The sequence below is a fragment of the Onthophagus taurus genome, chromosome 7 (genome assembly GCF_036711975.1).
Source record: "Onthophagus taurus isolate NC chromosome 7, IU_Otau_3.0, whole genome shotgun sequence".
Lineage (NCBI taxonomy): Eukaryota > Metazoa > Arthropoda > Insecta > Coleoptera > Scarabaeidae > Onthophagus > Onthophagus taurus.
The window spans coordinates 18,916,616-18,938,238 of record NC_091972.1 but is presented as its reverse complement, the minus strand read 5'-3'; the positions used below and the strand labels follow the sequence as shown (position 1 = coordinate 18,938,238).

Sequence of the window (21,623 nt, the reverse complement as noted above, 5' to 3'; positions counted from 1 at the left end):
TTAATTCACTTTCTTTCTAGTAAATATGAAAGTTCTAAATATTAAGTACACTGAATTTAGATCAAAAGCAAGTATCTATTATTATAGTAGTTGTTGGTTGTAGAATTAAATAAAAATGCACTTGGTCTTTAAATTGTTCAATTTATTTAAATCAAAAGATTATACTTTAATTTATTGTATAAATTAACAATACTTCATAAATTAATATATTTTTTTAAACATAAACATGATTGTAAAAACTGAAAATAGGTGGCTATGCACGAATAAAATATAGTAACCATAAATATTATTACATAAATATAGTAAAATATAACAAAAATAAATGGAAATTTAAATTACTTTAATTTTTTTTTTGCAAGGCAGGTGTCTTCAATACATTGCATTAAGATAAAATATCGAAGGTCCTATTTATAAAACAAAAAAATATTTCACTCTTTTTTAATCATAAACATGATTGTAAAAACTTGAATTTGCTTTAAATAATGTAAATATAAAACGATAGTTTTGAAGCCACCTGCCTTGCAAAGAAAATACTTAAACATTGTTAAGCTTTGAAATTAATGCGTTGACACAATTGAAATGTTGCAGCATATTATAAAAATATTCTGTAAGAAACGACCACACTAATTTTAAATTATTATTGGGTTTATCCGGAAATGAAGTTGAAAAATCAATATGAACCTATAACAGAAAATTTAATTACAAAATAAAATAAATATTTTGAAAAATGATAACATACAAGTTCGTAACCATTAGCGTCATTATGTCTAGGCCATACTTTTAATAATTCCGATAACGTCTCTGTAGAACTTCGAAAAGACTGGAGTCTGTATTCAGAAGTCCGCTTCCAATAATCTTTAATTGTGTCCCACACGGAGGGATCACAATTTACTATAAGAAACCCTATGTAGTTTTCTATGTTTTCAAGAAACGAGAGAAGATACACTTTAAAAAAATTCTTTTGATTCTTTGATTGATTACTTGTTTGGTCGAGTTTTCTTCTTGGGCATTTTAAATTGTAGTATCTGTCGTATGGTTTGGCTAAAGGTTTCCGTTTGTTGTTTCTGTTCGTGTAATAAGTAGTCTGTTGAAAACAAAAATTAAAGCTAGTAATACTAATACATGTAATAAAAACCTACTGCAGATTCAGACGAAAATGTTATAGAAATTTAATAAATTAACGAGAAAGAATTTCATCGCGTCGCTGGTATCTTCTAATTATTATTAATTAATAAATAAGTAATGAAAAATGTTGTAATGATTTTTTTTATAGTTGTTGATGACATCATGTAAGAAGAATTATGACGTAATGAGGGCGAGAAATATTTAATTACCATAGAAACTATCACTCAACGGACCTTGTCTTGACCAAGAAGAAAAAGTTTATATACATACCTTGAAAGTCTTCAATTAATTCAGCAAGATCCCATTCTATTAGTAAATTTGAAACTGTTATCGAACCCTGCAAAATGGTTTACCTCCATTTTCTTTAAAAATCTTCTTTCTATTTAAAAAAAGTAATGCACATTTTATACACGTATTGCATGTTTGTAATTATAAATCTGTATAATATCAATACTTGCACAAATAAAAGAGTATTAAACTAAATTAAAAATAATAAATTATTAAAAAAATTATTAACTATTGAACTTACCGTTGATAACTATTTGCACGCCTATTTCGTGTACAAGCAAAATCAACCCTTGCTACCAACGAACTGAAGAAAATCGGCCGTTACGTATCATGTGATATCATGACGGCGACAATCGACAAAAAACCTGGACATTATTAAATACACACTTCTTTTAACACAACACAAATTCCTTTTCAACTAAAGAATATTTTTCTCGAAATCATTTAACTAAGCATTTAATTTAAGTAGTAGTTGGATGGTATTGACAAAGTGTACATAAATTTGGAAACAATGCTAATTCTCCTTCCGAATAACTGAAATATATTTAAAATAAAAGATTATAAATTTTATGTAATTTATATTTAATATTTGGAATTAAGAAAATTGCAGACTTAAAATGAAATGTATGTAGGCTTTAATCCCCTCTTACTATTTATTTCATTTAAATGAATTTCTGTTATAATCACGATTATTTACGTTAAAATCAAGAAAAATTAAATAACAGTATCAATTCGTTACTATAACAGCTAATATTTTTCTGAGTGTACAAGATTGTTGTTACATGAATAAGTTTTTCTAAAAAGAAAGATACGTTATTCAAGACTTAGGAAATCTATTCTCGATACGAAAATGGGGTTGTTGACGTAACACTAAGATACTCTTTTTCAAGATTATTGATTTACTTTTACTAAGAATTCGTTTTCTTGAGAATCAAGAATATTTGTATACTTGCTTTGAGAATATGCGGTTTTTCTTCACTCAACAAAATGATCTTCTTGTGGATATATAAGAATATGATAAGCTTGAGTCAAGAGTAATAATCTTCTTTCAAGAATATATTTCTCTCTGTGTGGATTTTAGTAAAAAGGCCATTTTTTAAACAACTCGGTGATCGAAGTTAAGGTTTTAATGCCATTAAACCTGTACTATTTATCGGAAGACAGATTATCACATTTTAAGGATCTGTATGTGTTTTCTCTACCTTTCTGGAAATAGAATAAACTAAAAGATATATAAGAAAATCTTGGTATGTTAACTTCTGTTAAATAATCGCTTTATAAGATTTGTTTTAATTTGATTAAAATATCATAAATATTTTTATAATGTGTCGCTTGCCAGTGTTCCTTGTATGTTAAATAATATTTGGGTTGCCTTCCTTCTATTTTGATAATATCATTAATTCGTTTTAATCTTTTTCATTGAAATATCTACTTATTAGGTTCTAGATCTGCGGCGATTGGTATTATGATTGGTTGTTTGGCATTTTTAAGTTCTGAATTGGATTCTATGATATTATTATTATTTTTTTTTTTATTTATTGTTCATTCCCAAAAAGACATAAGAGTCCATAACAGATATATAATAGTATATTATTCAACAAGCGTATAATGGCGGCTGTTACCCACGAAGATGAAGTTGCAACACGAGCGAGCGAGTAATCTGAGTGGTAATCTGTAATCTGAGTGGGTAACATCCATTATACGCAAGTTGAATACTATACTTTATCTACAACTATTTAATTTTGACAAAAAAAAATCAAAAAAAGGAAAAAAAATAAACTTGATAGACATTTCAGACATAACCTCAATATAAGAAAGCTGTCATTTCTGTATATATTTTATTTTTGATTGGTAGGCCGTGTCAGAACTGTGGAATAATGGCTTCATTATTCAACACTTTGTCAGTCATGAGTAATGCGTGTCATTACCCGTCAAAAATCAAATGTATAATGAATAGATAATTCAATAGTTGTAGATAAACACTAAAATATAACAACAACGCAGGAATAAGTTACATACATACATATATATACAACAAAAAAAAACATTTCGAAATCAGTTTAACCTAAGATTAAGGTAATAAGTCCTTGCTTCTCCCGCAAAGGAGTTTAGACCATTCTGATTCTTCACCCGTTGTGGTAAATCATTAAGCCACTCCGCCGCTGCTGCTGTAACACTTCTTCTTCCAATGTTTCTTGCAAGGGGTAAGCTGTGAATATTTTGGTTAGTTCTTGTATTATACGCATGCATATCGCAGTTGAGGTTAAAGTGAATGACAGTTTCCATTAGATTATTTTTGATTTTATATATTAGATTCACACTATCAAGCTTAATCATCTCATGTACAGTTCTGTTCAGATATAATGCGAAAAGAGCCGCTCGTAGAGGCATAAAATTGTACTAGAAACGACCTACGTTCACAAGGCATTCAATCCAGGTTTTACCTGCTTTGTAGTGTTGTAAAAGTTCCGAACAGGCAAGCGGGATGATGTGATTTATGGCCAAGATGACTGAATCACAAAGAAAAATTAAGAAAATAAATAAGTATAAGCAATCGGAATAAGTAGTTGCGAATCGGAAAGTTGGTATATTTACTGAACTGTTTTTCCACCAAAACCCATAGATTTTCGATTGGGTTAAGATCAGGTGTCCGCGCTGGCCAGGGTATTCGCCTAACTTCATTATGATCGTCAAACCAATCATGAACAATTCTTGAAGAATGCAAGGGTGAATTGTCTTGGACAATCGTGATGATCCCTTCTGGATACAACGTTTTTACTGATGATATCAAAAATATATCGAATTAAATCCTTGATAATTGTGGACGTTGTAAATGGATTGGCGGTGACGTATTCAGCAATTCCCCTTCGTTGAGCTTTATTAAGAATAAGTCTTAGGCCTGATCTAGATGTTATAAGGCCAACTTTCCCATTTTCTTCAAATCTTACTGATAAGCCTACACGTTCGGCAATTTCCCATTTATCTATTCCTTCTTGATGAAGTGCAATAATTGCTCGCCTCGTAGTCAAACCTGACTCTCGTTGACCAGGAACACGAGGCATTGTATTTAAGAAAACGGACAAATTTGAATGCACGTAATTTTGATATTGAATAATTATATTTTTCGAAAACTGCTATTAAAAGTTGACTTTTGCATAGTACTTAGCGACCGTCAAAACGATAGTTTTTTGTCAACAGGACGTAATAGTTATTTATGTTACAAGTGGGCTAGAAACATAATTACAGTACGAGTGTGGAGAATTGCAGGACGAGGTCGTAGACCGAGTCGTGTAATCACACGAGTACTGTAATTATGCTCTAGCCCACGTGTGATATACAGCATTTTATCTACGACTGCTAAAAATTACTAAAAAATCAATTTCTTTAAAAAAGTCTATTTGACATTTATAAAAATATTTTGAAATGATTGTTGTCAATTTTGAATTGTCAGTTTCAACATGTTTACTCATCTGGAATAAGTGTTTTGAAATGTAAAAACATAACAATTAATGTTTATAATAAATAGTATTGTTTCTCTGTAAGTAGATAGCACTTTTTCTTTTGTATTGTTGCTCGTTTCAATAAATTAAGTCTGTTCTGATTAGGTTATAAATGCGTTACGGGAATAATTCAAGATTAGGAGTCTCTCTTAAAAATCGATGATTTTTTTTTTAATCGATAGAAAATGTGTCAAAAGAGGCGTTAATGATAAAAAAAAAGAGCGGAAAAGTGTAGTACTTACCGAAAAATCACTTTAAAGTTGCGATTTGACGTTTCTTTTTGGAAGTTCAAAGCAATGTTAAAATTGCATTTTCGTATTAAATCCTAACCTGAAATTGTTTAATTTATACCCACGCACAAAATAAAAAGTTATTTTCACTAAACTTGTTGAGATTACAACATATTTTCGGATGAAAACCTTTTTTCTTAGGGTATCGATGCAGAACGACAATTAAATGTCGTTAGATAGAATTGTTTCTACCAAATGTGTATTAATAGACTTTGTGTTAATAGATTGCGTATCAATTGATCTGTCAAATGACTGAAAGCTGAAATATCTTTATGTTGTAAATATAAATGATAAATAAGTATAGTAGCTTATTTAATAGTAGTTTAGTTAAATTAAAATAGTTATTAAAAAAGACATGCTTACAAAATAAAAATAAATAAATAATCCGTGTGACGATAGCAACAAACTGTGTATTGAACCATATGACAATAAATTACAACTGACAACACAAGCAATGTTAACCATGTATTTTCTCGTATTAAATCCTAACCTGAAATTGTTTAATTTATACCCACGCACCAAGGACAGTAGAATCTAACAGGACTGCTACATCCATTGTTGTGACAACCTGCCCGCAAACTACGTCACACCATTTTCCACGCCCAGCTGTTGTTATGGTCTATGCGTTTGCTGTGTATATTATTTTTGAAGTTTTATGTTTTTAGACGTATTAATGTCTATCATATAACCTCTAAACACGCAGACAGTTACCAGGCGTGGCAAATAGTGTGACGTAGAGTGCGGGCAACCAATCCCTAGTGGACTACAAAAATACAATGGATGTAGCAGTCCTCTTAGATTCTACTGTCCTTGCCCACGCACAAAATAAAAAGTTATTTTCACTAAACTTGTTGAGATTACAACATAATTATTCATAATGACACCTATGTGAAGTTAGCCCCCAATTAAACAGAATTTTACATGTATAGTATTTTAATTATAACATGAGAACCAGTGAACCGATTTCGATAAACAATGTCTCAGTCGAAAGCTTAATCCTTCGTTTGCCTTATATGTTAATATTAAAATCAATAAAAGATGAAGAACACCGCTCTGTACGTAAAATAGCTTAATATTACCAAACTTCAAGCCCTTGTGCAATTGTTATCAAACCAAATTTTAAAAAACTGTGTTCACAATCAGAAAGAACGCTTCTTCAAATATCTTAATCCGGGTTTTTGTCGGTCAATATCTATTAGCATCATGGTTAAATCACCTTTAATATACATCTCTATATACAGAAACGTTTAATTGCTCTACCTCTAAACAACTGTCTTATTTGATATGAGGAAAACTATAGAAGTATATCATGAAGTTATAGACTTACACAAGGACGTTTTTGGTCAAAAAATTACCAAATTCACACGTTTTAGTTCCTTTTAAACATTGTTGGGACCAATAACTTACTTATATCACCAGGAAAAAACTCTATAACCAAGCGGCGATAGCCGCGTGTCATACACCATTAGAAAGACCAGAAAATTGTAGATAAGATAGATCTATACTTCTATAGTTTTCCCCCTATCAAATAAGAAATTTGTTTAAAGGAATAGTAATCAAGCGTTTTTGCGTGTAGGGATGTATATTAAGGGCGATTTAAGCATGACGCCGATAGACATTTACCAACGAAAACGAAAATGTGGAGGAGGCTGAAAACTAGAATTCGTCCGTGAACCCCCAAAGCTTCGAGCTTACTAAACAGTATAGCATGGTCAACCACATCAAACGCCTTACATAAGTCCAGGAAAACAGAAAAAACAGTTTTACTCTCATTTATAAACATTTATAAACAAATCCCAACAATGATATAATAGCAGTCTGTGTGCTCTTACTGCCCATGAAACCATGCTGCCCACAAGTTTGGAAACCAACTAGTCTATACTTTTTTATACACCGGAGTTATTCTTCCTATCTTTAGAATATCGGGAAATTGGCCAAGTTTTATTTATCTATTGATAATACTTGATAGTACAGGTGACAAAACTCCTTTCAGTACTTTCACAGCTTTTGGTTTTATACCGTCATGTAATTTCATCTGCAGTTATAAGCTTAATACATTGAGGAATCTATCCCATAATCCAAGCTGACATTGGCTACCGGTTTTCCCACAAGTAGCCTGCCTACACTGAAAAGTGATCATTCAGAACATTAGAAATTTCCCTAGGATCCACTGCGTCTCCCTTAGTGCTTACAATCTTAGGAATCCGTTTAAATTTTGCATTAAATGTCAACAATCTAAAATTCATAAACATACAAAATCTCCACTCAATAAATTTGATATTCGATCTGCACGTTTTAAACATATCCACATTGACCTTGCGGCCCCCTTACACCTTCGCTTGGTTCTTGATTATTCTTTTGTTCTTACAGTCATTGGCCGTATTACAAGGTGACCAGAAGTTTATCCTCTCAAAAATACGTCAAGTTCTACTGTTGCAACTGTTCTGATTACGAGCACGATTATGCACGATCAGGGCAGAAAATTTGAATCTAAAATGTTTGCAGAATTTAATCGATTGTTTGGCTCAAAACAAATTCACACTTCCTGTTACCATCCTCAAAGTAATGGCATCTTAGAAAGACTTCACAGAACTTTGAAAACTGCCATTATTGCTAGGGGTAACATTATTGCTACGTTGTTACATTTTTTACAATGTCTGATGATAAAACTCAATGCACCAGAAGCTGACTTTACTATAGCGTTAACATGGTCTTTGAATTGCAACTGGTCATCGAATAAGACACCCGAATAGTGCGTTCTCTGCGCATTGCTTCAACTCCCACACAATAATTAAACGTTATTGGGTTATTACACCTTGTGTAAGATACGGAAACGCAGTTTGCTATATTAATATCAATTCCATTCTGTACAGACCAGGAACTGATCATGTTGAGATTGCGCTGTAAGATAACACAGTCTTCAGGGGATGTTACACGAGAGAATATCTTTAAGTCATCGTCGTAAGCAAACACAACTTTTGTTATAAAAGTTCTTTTGATATATGCTTTGAATTCAGGGTGTAACTATTTAAGAAAACTAAGTTGACCCATTTTCCGGAAAGCAATAAACAATTTTTTATACTAAATTATTTGGGTTAACAAAAGATAAACAAAGAGTCCGCCCTGGGTGTCTTCATTGACGTGGAAGGCGCTTTTGACAGAACCACCTTCTCCGGAATAAACGAGGCCTTGTTATCATACAAGCGGAACTGACCGCTTTCAAACTTGCTGCTGATTATATTGTTGACTCGAACAAACGCGGTAAGTGTTATACTATTTATACAGACAGTAGGCAATCTGTTTTAGCGTTAAGCAGCGTTAAGATAACGTCTGCACTAATAATGGACTGCCATCTTGCAATGGAAGAAGCCACGAAACACTATCCAATGGATCAAGGGGCACTCCGGCTCTACGGGTAACAAACATGCGGATAGGCTGGCAAAGCGTGCTGCCAGCAGAGTTCCCTGTGCACCCGAGCCGATAATTACCCCTTCCTTAGCTACTCATATCAACAAGATTAAGCACATTACCCACAAAAAATTCCTAAACGCGTGGGACAAAACCCCAGGCTGCTATCTTGCTAAGGATTTGTTAAAATATCCTTCGAAATCTACAGCTCAGTTTTTCGTAGGGCTTGGAAAAAACGCCCTTCGATTAGCCACAGGTCTCCTCACGGGACACCGTAAGGTAAACAAGCACCTTCATAATATGAAGCTTGCAAATTCTCCTCTCTGTCGAGCCTGTGAACAGGACGACGAGACCGCTCGACACATCTTGTATGATTGCCCCTCTCTAGCAGATCTCAGAATGAGGACCCTCGGAGAGGCATGGCCGACCACAGATGATATCAGGAACTTACCTCTGAGTAATATCCTGGCCTTCGGTAATTCCCTAGGCTGGTTGATGTGAAAAGAGGTTATGTTGGGAGTATGCACAAGGGGTCCAATGGGGCCTAAGTGCGGTGTGCGGGAACGCATACACTCCCGTTTCCTTACATACATACAAAAGATAAAGATCTATATAATATACATAAATTCATTAGTATATCTTTATCAAACAACAATTTCTCACTTTATATTTAAACATAACGATTTATTACAGTACTTACCGATCTTTTACCATTTATATTAGCAATATTTGGTTGGCATAGGTTGGCAACGCTGGTAACAACTAACACTAGAGCTAACTCTAGCCACAGAACATGATCTAGGATTAGAATTAACCAGACCTAGAACTAGAAAGTTTCAGGTTTTGCCGTGCGTCTCAAGACCAAGACATCCAGGAAAGGTAACTGTTTAGTAGCTTCTTTTTCCACGGTAAATTTGATCACGAGGAGTTACGAGTTTAGGTAGTCTAAGAACTTCTAGAGACGCCCTTTTCCAAGCTGCCTGATCACAGTGGTGCCATCTACGTAATGAAACCATAGCTATTGTTTCCACGAACTCTTCGATTACTGGTGGCAAAGCTGATCCTATGGTTAAAATATGTTGATGATTCTTCTTCAAATCCTGCGGAATGAGTTATTTTATTATTGTATCTTTTAGGATTTAATATTTATAAGGTGTTAATAAACGTTATCTTATTATATTAAACATTTATTGTGTATGAATAAAATAAATTGATAAAATATTTTTATAGAACACCAAATCGTTCGAAAATATCCAACCAAAAATTCATACTTTCTTCATCAGGATTAACTCCGGAAATATCTCTAAATGTCCCAATATCCATATAATTTAAAACTCCATCTAAAACCGGTTCCCAATGATCACCCACTACTAAAGGATGTGAATGTTTAGCAAAGCTGCCCCATATTCCATTAACACGTTGGAGGGCAATATCTTCTACAGAACCGTTAAGAATTTCTGGTGACGTAACCATTTTAAATAAATATCCTAAATCATCTGCATGACCAGCACCTAGAAATCCCAACGAAATCGAATCCCTCCGCTTAAAAATATTTAATTCCGAATCGGCGGAAAATCGATAAAAATAAACGGGATATTCATTATTTTTAACATGTTCAACAGCAGCTCTTCTAGCTGGAAAAGCAAACATTGTATCTGTACTAATATGAATCAAAGGTAACATGAAGTCAGGGCTAATTTCAACATCGCCTTGATAAAATTCTTTTATTTCGTCCGCCAATTTAAGCGCTTCTGGTGTCCCTGGTAAAACTCCTAACTCATCAGGGACAAAAGCAAAAAAGTCAGTGACTGGTTGGGGTTCTCCCGTTAAATTTCGTATGGATTGTTCATAAAAAATCCCTTCCGCGTCTGTGTACCCAATCATCATTGGTACTTTATTATAATTTCCTTCCCGAAGAATTTTCATTGGATCATCCGGTAAGAAAGCTGTTTCTTTGTGTTTTTCTACAATTGGATTATTAAAACCTCTCCAACGCATGGGATAAATCTAAAATTAACAAAATTAAATTTAAAAATGAAAAAATTATGAAATTACTTGAGTTAGCAGTAAAAATCCTTGCATAATAAATTGAGGTGGAAGATATTGAAGAGTCAGAAACATTTCCATAGCATCATCAGTGGTTACTCCTAACACTTGAGCCAAATATAATCCATTATTTTGAACACCCGTCAGCATAGTCCCCACACCACTTTGCATAATTGCCTTAGAAAATAATCCTTTGGATTGCGGTGAAAGAACGTGAAGGTGTACACTAGCACCACCGGCGCTTTGACCATAAATTGTTACTTGATCTCGATCACCACCGAAATATTCTATGTTTCTTTGAACCCATTCCAAAGCTAATCTTTGATCTTTCAAACCAGCATTTCCAGGAGCTCCAAAAGAAGGATCATCCAAACTAAAGAAACCTTTTTTGTAATAAATAAATTCAGTTAATTAAGTTTAACTTAGTATTTAAATTATAATTAATATTTACCAAACATGCTAAGTCTATAATTTAAATTAACCAAAACGATATCTTCGGTGATTAAAAATTCAGGTCCGTAAACGCCATCTCGTGCAGATCCAATCGTGAAACCACCTCCGTGCATAAAAACCATAACCGGTAAAAGATTTGATTCATTTTTGTGTAATTTCGGGGTGTAAACGTTCAAATACAAACAATCTTCTTGTCCGATTATATTTGAACCTGAAATTTGTACACATTCGGGTACATCTTGGGTGGCATCTCTAATTCCAACCCATGGTTCGTTCTCAACTGGGTCTTTAAATCTAAGATGTCCTACCGGTGGTTTTGCAAATGGTATACTTTGGAAACTGTAGAATTCCTTTCCAAAACGATCATATCTTACTCGACCTACTAATGTCCCATCTGGTATTGTTAACTCTATTTCTTCCGAAGAGGAACCAACAACAAAAAATGTTAATAATGAAAATAGAACGTAATTAATCGGTGGCCACATTTTTATTAATGTTATTACTTTGATTTGGGAGTTAAATAATAAGAGATATTTTTCGAGTGTGTACTAATTATACATTTGGATAAGATTGATTGAATAAAACAAGCTGTTCGTATTTATTTGTGTGTAAGCTATTTGTGTATTAAGATTCATTACAAGTGATAATGAATTATAATCAGATTCATCTGAAGCGACTCTTACATCAAACCAAAACACTCAAAAGATAGTACCATAAAAAGTTTGCGGAATATTTGATGAAAATTAGACTTTGTGGCTGATCAATAAAGAAGCATTTGGTTTCTAAAATGCATATCATTATGATTGACAAACGCTAGTTTAGTGGATGAGTTCACAGATGTTGTTTCAAAAGTTAAGTGTGACACATTAGCAGTTTCTCGAAAAACGAGATCATGATATGTAAGGTTTTTTTTTCTATCTCTTTAGTTTCGGAAATTAGTTTAGTAATTACTCCCTCTACGCTTTTTAGTAGGTTGTTAATGTAGATAATAAATAATAGTGGTCCAAGTATGGATCCTTGAGGAAACCGAGTAACTTTTGCAACGTTCAGTTTAGTAGGAAATGTTCCTTCCTTGGCACATTTATTGAACATTATAGCTAGTGCTTTAGCATTTTCGCTGGCAACTTTTTTCACAATAGGAGAAGTCAATTCGAGATAACACTTAATATCTCTTGATCATCAATCGGGCAAAGAAATAAGAGTTGATATTGTTTTTATTCAATTTTTTTACATATCCTTCAGGTTGTATAGATGGCATCTCAATAGCAACAAGTAACGATTGTGTTTCAGTTGCATTTAAATCTGCATCATTCTGTGGTTTTCTTTTTGTATTTATTCTTTCCTTGTTGATTACTTACCATATTTTTTTGTTTTTGTTGTTAGCATTATTTATAGCATCACTATTCGGTTTATTTTCAACATTTACTAGTTGCATATGTATACCCTTGTTTGCATACTTTATACATATATTTCGTACGAAGCTGTATCTTTTTAGTTGCAGCGATCATGCCTAATGATTCAACTAACAATTTCTTCTTTAATATGGATTGCGGAAGTTTACTGTAATATCTCTTGGTGATTCTAATTCTTTTTTGCCTTGCGGGAAAATATTCGTTAAACAGATAAAAACTAATTGTGGAAGACATCATAGCTCTCCTTCGCAAATTCATCTGTATCTACTTCAACGACCATTTAAAATCGCTTATGTTCTGTTCCTTATTATATTTTGTGATTGCGATATTTTTATATTTATATTGCTCATCAGCGTGATGGTTGTGACCAATTACTTGTAACAACTGGCCATGATGATCGGATATGTGCAAGTTTACGGTCGTAGACACTTGTGCAGATGAGCATAGATTATTAAAAACGTTGTCTATGCAGCGTGCCGATCTGTCCGTTACTCTTGAAGGCGATGTAAAGATATACGTTAATCCGAAACTATTAGTCAATTCAGTCAATTGAATTTTGCGCTTGCTTTCTTCACAAAAGTTAATATTAAATTCTCCCGCCAAGAGTATCTTATGATTTGTGTAGTGTTTTTCTAGAAGCTGTAATGAATATGATGTCATTTGATCTATAAAAACTTGGAAGTCGCCGTTAGGTGATCTATATAACGCTATCACAACAACACCTCTCTTAACAATCTCTACTGCCACTATTTCCATGTGTAGTTCAATGCTAAATTGCTTTACATTTTTTTCTTATGCCGTTTTTTACAAGAATGCCAACGCCACCATGTATCTTTTGGCATCGACAAAACATTAAGCACCATTTATACGGTCTTGTCTGCATTAATTCCTCTTGTCGCAACCAATGCTCTATAACGCAGTTTAGGGTCAGGGTACATCAGAGCCTCCTTGGCTTGGCGACATCCTGGTGTCCTGTCCCAGTAGTTTAGAAACTTCTTACGTGTTTCCTCTTTTTGAAGCTCTATTAAAGACCTTATTGTTGGGGCAATGAATGGTTCTGGCGATCCCGGAGGTTCGCCTGCAGCTTTCCTTGCCAGTTTGTGCACCATGTCATGAAGCTTATTTCCCGAATGACCCTTTGTCAAGCAGATCGTAATCTCATTGCTAGCGGCTGCGTGTTATTTCCATTCTTCTTCTGTCGATGAAAACTGCAAAAAAATAGCTAGAAATTTTTTTTTGTTAGAGAGTTTTTACATTGAAAACAATGTCCTCTCATGTTTCCGCCACATCAAAATCAATCATAACCGATAGAATTAAGTTTACAAAAATTGCAGAACACTCTCGGGAAGTAAAAAAAAGCTGATTAGTCGTCAGCAGGACAGAATATTTAGTTCCTTATTCAGATAACTTAGCGAGCTCTCTTGTGGACCGGTTATTTTTTGCGGCGGCTCGACCCGTTTCAGGGCTCGTTCAGAGCGGGATTTCGCGGGACGGTCCTATTTTGGGAACGTTCCATCGTAGATAATATGGGGGACAAAGAAAGCGATGTGTTTAAACCAACATCATCTCTGGTGAGATCGCCGCAGGGTACAAGAGGCCCGGATGGAAGAAAGAAAGAGGAAACCAAAGGGAAGAAAGGTGAAAATAAAAGGGACGAGAGAAGAAGATAAGCGGAGGAAGAAGCGTGGGGTAAAGTTACGGGGATGAAAAAGGCGGTAAGGGACGTAGTAAGGGAAATGGAAGGGGAAAAGAAGAAGAAAGGGGTAGGGAAAGATGAGAGTGCGGACACAGTAGAGAAACAAACAGGGGATATGGAGACGAGATCCACAGGAGGGAATTCGCATAGTGGAACGGAGGACTCGAGAAAGAGGGACAGGGAGGAGGAAGAAGGGGAAACAGAGATAGGGTATATGGGGGCCAGATACAAGAGACCGATGAGCATGATTTCCTCGGGAATGGACACGGAGGGTACATGGAAGGGGGAATCGAAGAGGGAACAGTTGAGTATGGGCACAACAGCAATGCGGGAAATCTGTTACATCCACGAACTCCGGGAAGAGCTAGAGACTGAACTCTCAGGGCAGCACAGAGATATTCCTAACGAGATGCGCCGAAGAATTATGGATATCTTTAGGAGAGTAGAGGCCTCAGCAACCAGAGTTGTGGTGACGATGGCGGAAGATAATGGGAAAGAAATGGAAAGAAAGAATTTCGATGAAAAGATGAAAGAAATGGAGAAGAGGATCGAGAAAAAGATAGCAGAAGCGCTGGAGACCTGGAAAGAAGCAGGGGATAGAGAATACGAAGGATACGCTAGAGCTGTTAAGAGGGGTGCGGGGAACGAAGTGGACCCAGGCGGTAATGGAGCAAGGCTGGGGGAGAGAAAGGTTGCGAGCAAGAACATCATCATAGTTCAGGGTGGGGAGAATATCGTGGATAGCGCGGAATTGAAGAATGATGTTGTGAAGAAGCTAGAGAAAGAAGACACCTGGAAAGACGTGAAGTTGAAAAGGGTAACCAAGCTGAAAAACAAGAGAGTATTAATAGAGGGAGACTCGGGGAGGGATGTTGAATTGGTAAGGGAGAAGATCGGGGGCCAGGACATAACGATACGGGAACCAGCAATGGTGTGGCCTAAGGTGATACTCTATGATGTGGACAGAGAGATGAACGAGGGGGTATTATTGGAGCAGCTGTGGGGTAAAAACACTGAGCAAGGGATTGGGATAGGCTGGCATGACTTCAAGAACGAGGCCAGAATATTGTTCAAGACGGGCAGAAGGGAAAAGGGGGTGGTAAATTATGTTATGGAAGTGTCAGGGAGAGTGAGAAGGGAGATTACAAGGTTTGGGAGGGTATATATTGGGTTGTCGTCACTGAGAATTGACGATTTCATAGACGTGAAGAGGTGCTACAGATGCCAGGGTTTCGGACATCTCCAACGTTTCTGCAAATCGGAGATGGTATGTGGGCATTGTGCGGAAAAGGGCCACGAGTTTAAGAACTGTGGGAATAGGGTGAGAGAGGCGGTATGTGCAAACTGCAAAGCCAGGGGGAAGGAGGACAGACACGAAACGAGGGATAGAAACTGTGGGGAATACCAGATAGCGGCGGAGTTGGTGAAGAGAAGTATTAATTATGACGACATGAAGAGAGGGCAGCAAGGGATTTTATCAAAAAACTAGACGGGGGAGGGGAGAAGCCGGAGAAGAGCGAGGGGTTGAAAATGGTGTTCTGGAATGTAGCGGGGATTACGAATAAGGGAGGGCAGTTCTGGGAATATCTGAAGAGATTTGAGGTGATTTGTATGGTGGAGACCTGGGTTGATGAAGGAGGGTGGGCAATGATTGAGGGAAAGTTGCCAGAAGGGTATAGATGGAATTGCGTGTTTGCAGAGAGGAGAAGTAAGAGAGGAAGAGCGTGCGGGGGTATTATAACAGGAATAGCGAGAGGAATTACGGAGGAGAGTAAGACGGAGGGGAGATAGAGGCAGAAGGGAATGGTAAAAAGGCAGATCAGCTGGGGGAGAGAGACGGTGCAGATAGTTACGGTGTATAGCAAGTCAATGAAAGAGACGAGAAAGCAATGGAATGAGATGGCGGGGGATGGGACGGGGGAATATATAATAATGGGAGGGGATTTCAATGCTAGAGTGTGCGAGAAGGGGGGAATGGTGGAGATATGGGGAGAGGAGGGACGACGGCGGTCGAAGGATACTGTGCGGAATGGAGAAGGAACAGAAATGCTGAGATGGGTGGAGGAGAACGGATGGGAGATACTGAATGGAAATAAAGAGGAAGGAGAGGAAGGGGAGTATACGTACATCGGGGCGAGGGGGACATCTGTGATTGATTATGTACTGGTGGATCAGGAAATGTGGGAGAGGGTGGAAAGGTTTAAAGTGGGAGAAGCGGTAGAGTCGGATCACCAACCGTTGGAGGTGGAGGTAAAGGGGGTGGACGGCAGAAGACGAGCGGAACTGGGGAGCAAGTTCATCAGGACAGACTGGTCTGAAGAGGGGGTAGCATTCTACAGGGGAAACCTCGATACTTGGCTACAGAAGATACAAGAGATCAATGGTTGGGAAGAACTTATTCAGGTAGTGCGGGAGGCAACACTGAAAAGGGAGTGTGTACGTAGGGGCGGTAGAGTAGGGAGGAACGACTGGTATGATGGCGAGTGTAGGAAGGCGAAGAGGGAGGCGAGAAGGAGGTTGAGGCAGTGGAGACGGGGGAAGATAGGAGTGGATAGATATAGGGAGGCCAGGAGTGGATACAGAGAGTTATGCAGTAGAAAAAAAACAGAACTGAGGGAGAAGGAGGCGGCAGAGATTAGAAGGATAACAAGGGAAGGGGAGGTCTGGAGGTATCTGAAAAAGAGAAAGAAGGGTAGGGAGAGGATAACCAGCGAAATACACATGACAGATTGGAAGAGTTACTTTATGGGATTATTGGGAGGGGTTGAAACGAGGCTAACGGGTTTGGGAGGCTATGAGGGAGATGGGGGAGAGGAGATAGCAGAAGAGGAGATGGAAGCAGTGCTTGGGGGATTGAAGAAGGGAAAGGCGCCAGGGGAAGATGGGATCCAGAACGAGGCATGGTTGGAAGCATCAAGGGTGGTGAGAGTGAAGTTGTTGGAGGGGATGAATAGCGTATGGAGAGGGGGTGGGTTTCCGGAGGGATGGAAAGTGGGGGTAATTTGCCCAGTATATAAAAAGGGTAATAAGGGAAGGGTAGAGAGCTACAGAGGAATTAACCTACTAGACTCGGCATACAAGGTATACACGAAGATACTGCTGGGAAGACTGGAGGAGGAGATGGAGTTGGGGGGAATTTTGCCGGATGGGCAGGCAGGCTTTCGGAAAGGAAGGGGAGCAATCGACAACGTGTACGTGTTGAAGCATCTGGCAGATAGAGAGCTGGATAAGAAGGGAGGGAAATTGTACGCCCTATTTATAGATTTGAAGGCGGCTTTTGATAAGGTGGATAGGGGAAAGTCGTGGGAGGAGATGGGGAGGAGGGGGATCACGGAACTCCTAGAAAGGTGCATATGTTAGCATACGCGGATGACATCGTGGTCATGGCGAGAGAAGCGGCGGAGATAAAAGATATGATAAAGACATTGGAAAGATATTTTAGAGGGAAGGGGCTGGAAGTGAATGTGGGGAAGACAAGGATGATGAAGTTTTGTAAGGGTGGGAGAAAAAGAACAGAAAACTGGAGATGGGAGGGAAAAGAAATCGAGGAGGTTAGGGAGTATACTTACTTGGGGTATGTGTTCAGGGAGGACAACAGGGAGGGGTCGCATGTGATAGCTATGGCAAAAAAGGCGAATAAGGTGATGGGACAAGTATGGGGTTGGGGGAAGAGAGTTTTTGGAAGGAATGTGGCAGCGAGGAAGATTATGTTTGAAGGCCTAGTTAGCAGTGTGATGATGTATGGAGCAGAGGTATGGGGATGGAGAGAGCAGGCAATGCTGGAGGACGTGCAAGCTAGATACTGCAGATGGGTGCTAGGGGTGGCGAGAGAAACACCGGGGTATATAGTGAGTGAAGAGGTAAAGGTGGATAAGGTCAGAGTGGAGGCGGGCAGGAGAGCAGCGAAATATGAAGAAAGAATAGAAGGGAGGCCAAGCTGCGGGATCTTGGGGGAGTGTTGGAGGGAAATTAGAGAGGGAAAGATCAGATATGGGAAAGGAGACAGAGACAACTATTATAGACGAGCGGGCTACTCGGTAACTGAGATAAATAGTAGACGAAGGGTGGGTAGGGAGTTGAGAGATAGGGACCGAGATGTGCAGAGACAGGAAAGAAGGACACAAATAAAAGAGGGGAGGTATAACGAAAGGTACAGGGACATAATAACGGAGGGGCTGCCTAGATACTTGTTATTGGAAGGAGATGAGGAAGGGAAGAAGTTGGTGGCTAGGTTCCGTTTTGGAAACGAGGAGAGAGCTAACAGATACTGGATGGCCGATGAGGAGAGGTGGTGTAGGCTATGCAGTGAGGAATGGGAAACGTTGGAACATATGTTGAATGGGTGCAGTGAGTTGAGGGAGGAGGAGTTGGACCGAGGGTAGATCTTAGGAGAGGGGGGAGAGGGGAAACGATGGATGAGAATGGTTGTGGGGGTAAGGAGACAAAGGGAAGGATGAGGGGATGATTGGGCCGAGGAGCCGAGGGTATGGAAATGGCGGAAGAGGGTAGAGGGTGAAAATAATATACTAATAATATATATATTAGAATGTATTAAGGGGATAAAAATTGTAAATATTAAAAACAATAAAATGCGTATTAGATAAATTGCAGAACACTCCATCATATTCAGCAATGCAACAACGTCTTTATCAATTGTAGAAAATCTTGGTTTTTTGGAACACTCTAAAAAGCTACAGCCACTATATAAACTACCAGACAGAAAGTTATGATCTCCGAAAATGTTACCTAGCACATATGTATAATCAAATTTGTGATCATGTCGCTATAACTAGTGATATATGGACTTCTGGCAGCAATAAATCATTTTTATTAGTAACTAGTCTAAAACTGAAACAAAATGTGTCTACTAGATGGAACTCTTCTTTAATTACCAACTGCTATAACATCGTTATCACGAGATCCAGAATTTATTACAGCAACAGAACGGCATATGTTGACAGACTTAGTCCCCATGTTGAAACCATTTGAAATGATGACTATTGAATTATCATAATTTATTGAATGTCTCTTATAAGATGTCTGCAGCAATCGCTGAAAAACCGCACTCACAAAACAACCAGTGTAGAATCTTTAAAACTTGTTAACTAACTAGTTTTTGTTGTTTAAACTTACTTGTGGTAAGCTTAAATCTTGCTTTACAAGATAATGTTAGAAGGCGACTTGGTATCTTAGAATCAAAATCTACTTTGTGCTAAAGCAACGTTTTTAGATTCCATATTTAAAAAGCTGCATTTGGTGATGATGAAAATGAAGACGCCTCGTCTATTAAAAGTCTAAATAAATAGATCGTCTAAATAAAAGTGAGACAGTTGAAAAACAGACAATTGAAACTGTAACTAACAATATCGATGATGAAGAAAACATTTTAATCAAGAAGTTGCTACTTTGAAAAACAGGTCAACACCTTTGATTGTAAGACAATATTTAGAGATTGCGCTTATAATACGAACTTAGAATCCAATTGAATTTTGGATGCGTCACAAAAATGTACTGCCAGAAATTTACGAACTTCCTTCAGAACGAGTGTTTTCCAAAGCTATTATTAAGCTAAGTATTTACTATAATGGTCTATTTTAGTGATGGAACGGATAGTGATTTTGCGAAAAGCCGGATACCGGCATACCCTTCGGCCGGATATCCGGTTATCCGGCATATTTATCCCCGGCTATTATTGTTATAATATCTGGTGCATTTATATTGCATTATTGCGATATTTGAATAAAAATGAAATTAATAAGAAAGCTGATAAGATATATCAACTTATTTGGATCCAAGATACAAAATGAACTTTTTGATGCCGATTTAACTAACGAAGCAACTCTACAAAGAGGATACGTTAATTAATAATTGGCGATATTTCCATAAGGATCCTTCAAGAAATGCGAATTTTATAGCGAATTATGAAAGTTATCGATAAAAATTGAACATCGAAAATTTTATCAAAACTTCAATTATTGTTTTCTCAAAAACTAAAAGTTATTTTTCAAAACGGGTTGGTTCATTGGAAAGAGGACACTTTTATTAACACTTTGGGAAATTTTCATACTCATATTCCAAGAAATGGATTTTATACGAATTTTTAAAACTTAATCGACTAAAGTTGCAAAACTCGATAAAATTGTCGATTATTTAAAAAATTTATTTCTCACGAACTAAAAGTGATTTTTCAAAACGGCTTTTTGCATTAAAAAGGGGATACTTTAATTAATAATCTGTGATATTTCTACAAGAATTCTTCAAGAAATTAATTTTATAGCGAATTTTGCAAGTTATCGATGAAAATTGCAACCACGCAAATTTTATCAAAACTTCAAATATTGTTTTCTCAAAAAACTAAAAGTTATTTTTCAAAACGGGTTTGTTCATTGGAAAGAGGACACTTTTATTAACACGTTGGGAAACTTTCATACTCATATTCCAATAAATGGATTTTATACGAATTTTTAAAACTTAATCGGCGAAAATTAAAAAATTCGAAAAAATTGTCGATCATTTCAAAAATTTTTTTCTCAAGAACTGAAAGTGATTTTTCAAAACGACTTTTTGCATTAAAAAGAGGACACTTTAATTAATAATCGAAAGTGATAACAGCAACAGTTCTGTTAGTAATGAATGTGATGATGAATTACAAGCGAAGAGAAGAAAACTAGACGAAACTGCGACAAGAGATTTTATATATCGTATTGGGATTGTTGCAATGAGTTTGCTAATGACAAACCTGATATAAATAAAGTTGTATTCAATGAAAAAAAGTCCTATTGCGGTTGAGTTTGATTATAATGAGTAATATTTAAATTGAGTAATATAAAACAACAAATTCATCTAATTTTCATTTTCACGTATTCTCGATATTGACGCATCTGATAGCAAAGTGTAAGAGAACAATAATGCTAAATTATTTGGGTTAACAGGAAATAAAAATCAATATAGTATATACAGGGTGTCTCAGCGAGACCGGTCATTAGACGTTTCTGGGGTTCTGGCGAAAATAAAAATTTGAGAATTCAGACTTAAGTATTATCAATTAGTCTCTTCGTCTAAAATATTTTCAGATTTCTTGCACTTCCGGTTATACCGGAAGCCGCCACCAACTTTATTTTTTTAAATGGAACACCCTGTACATTTTTACATATTTGGATTTGTCTGTTTTCAAGGTTTATAAATAACTTTACTTTTTGCAATTTGATTCGGTCGTTCTCGAGTTATTCGAATTTTTCTAGAAAAATCTGCTCCAGCAGACATTTGTTCAAAAAATCAGAAAACACTCAATTTTTGGGATATCAATTTAGGACTGAGAACATGCTTAAACAACATGATGGAGTATGTTTTGGTGCCGAGAACTGCGGCCTAGAACGTTTGATCACTTTACTATGGCACGTTAACT

The 21,623-nt window shown here is 36.7% G+C and overlaps 1 protein-coding gene across 1 annotated transcript; it reads right to left on the bottom strand.

The window, feature by feature from the left end:
- Window positions 1-9,835: 9,835 nt before the first annotated feature.
- Window positions 9,836-14,024, bottom strand: LOC139430646 (esterase FE4-like). The gene is made up of 3 exons (XM_071197842.1): window positions 11,109-14,024; window positions 10,667-11,040; window positions 9,836-10,618 (listed from the first exon to the last, which is right to left on the bottom strand). The coding sequence occupies exons 1-3, from the start codon at window positions 11,593-11,595 to the stop codon at window positions 9,836-9,838; spliced, it is 1,644 nt and encodes a 547-aa protein (XP_071053943.1). The 5' UTR covers window positions 11,596-14,024.
- Window positions 14,025-21,623: the final 7,599 nt, after the last annotated feature.

Coding starts and splice junctions, on each gene's coding strand:
- LOC139430646 (XM_071197842.1), bottom strand. CDS start 11,595: ATGTGGCCACCGATTAATTACGTTCTATTTTCATTATTAACATTTTTT. Junction 11,041..11,108: donor TTATAGACTTAGCATGTTTG/GTAAATATTAAT, acceptor ATTACAAAAAAG/GTTTCTTTAGTTTGGATGAT. Junction 10,619..10,666: donor GATTTTTACTGCTAACTCAA/GTAATTTCATAA, acceptor TGTTAATTTTAG/ATTTATCCCATGCGTTGGAG.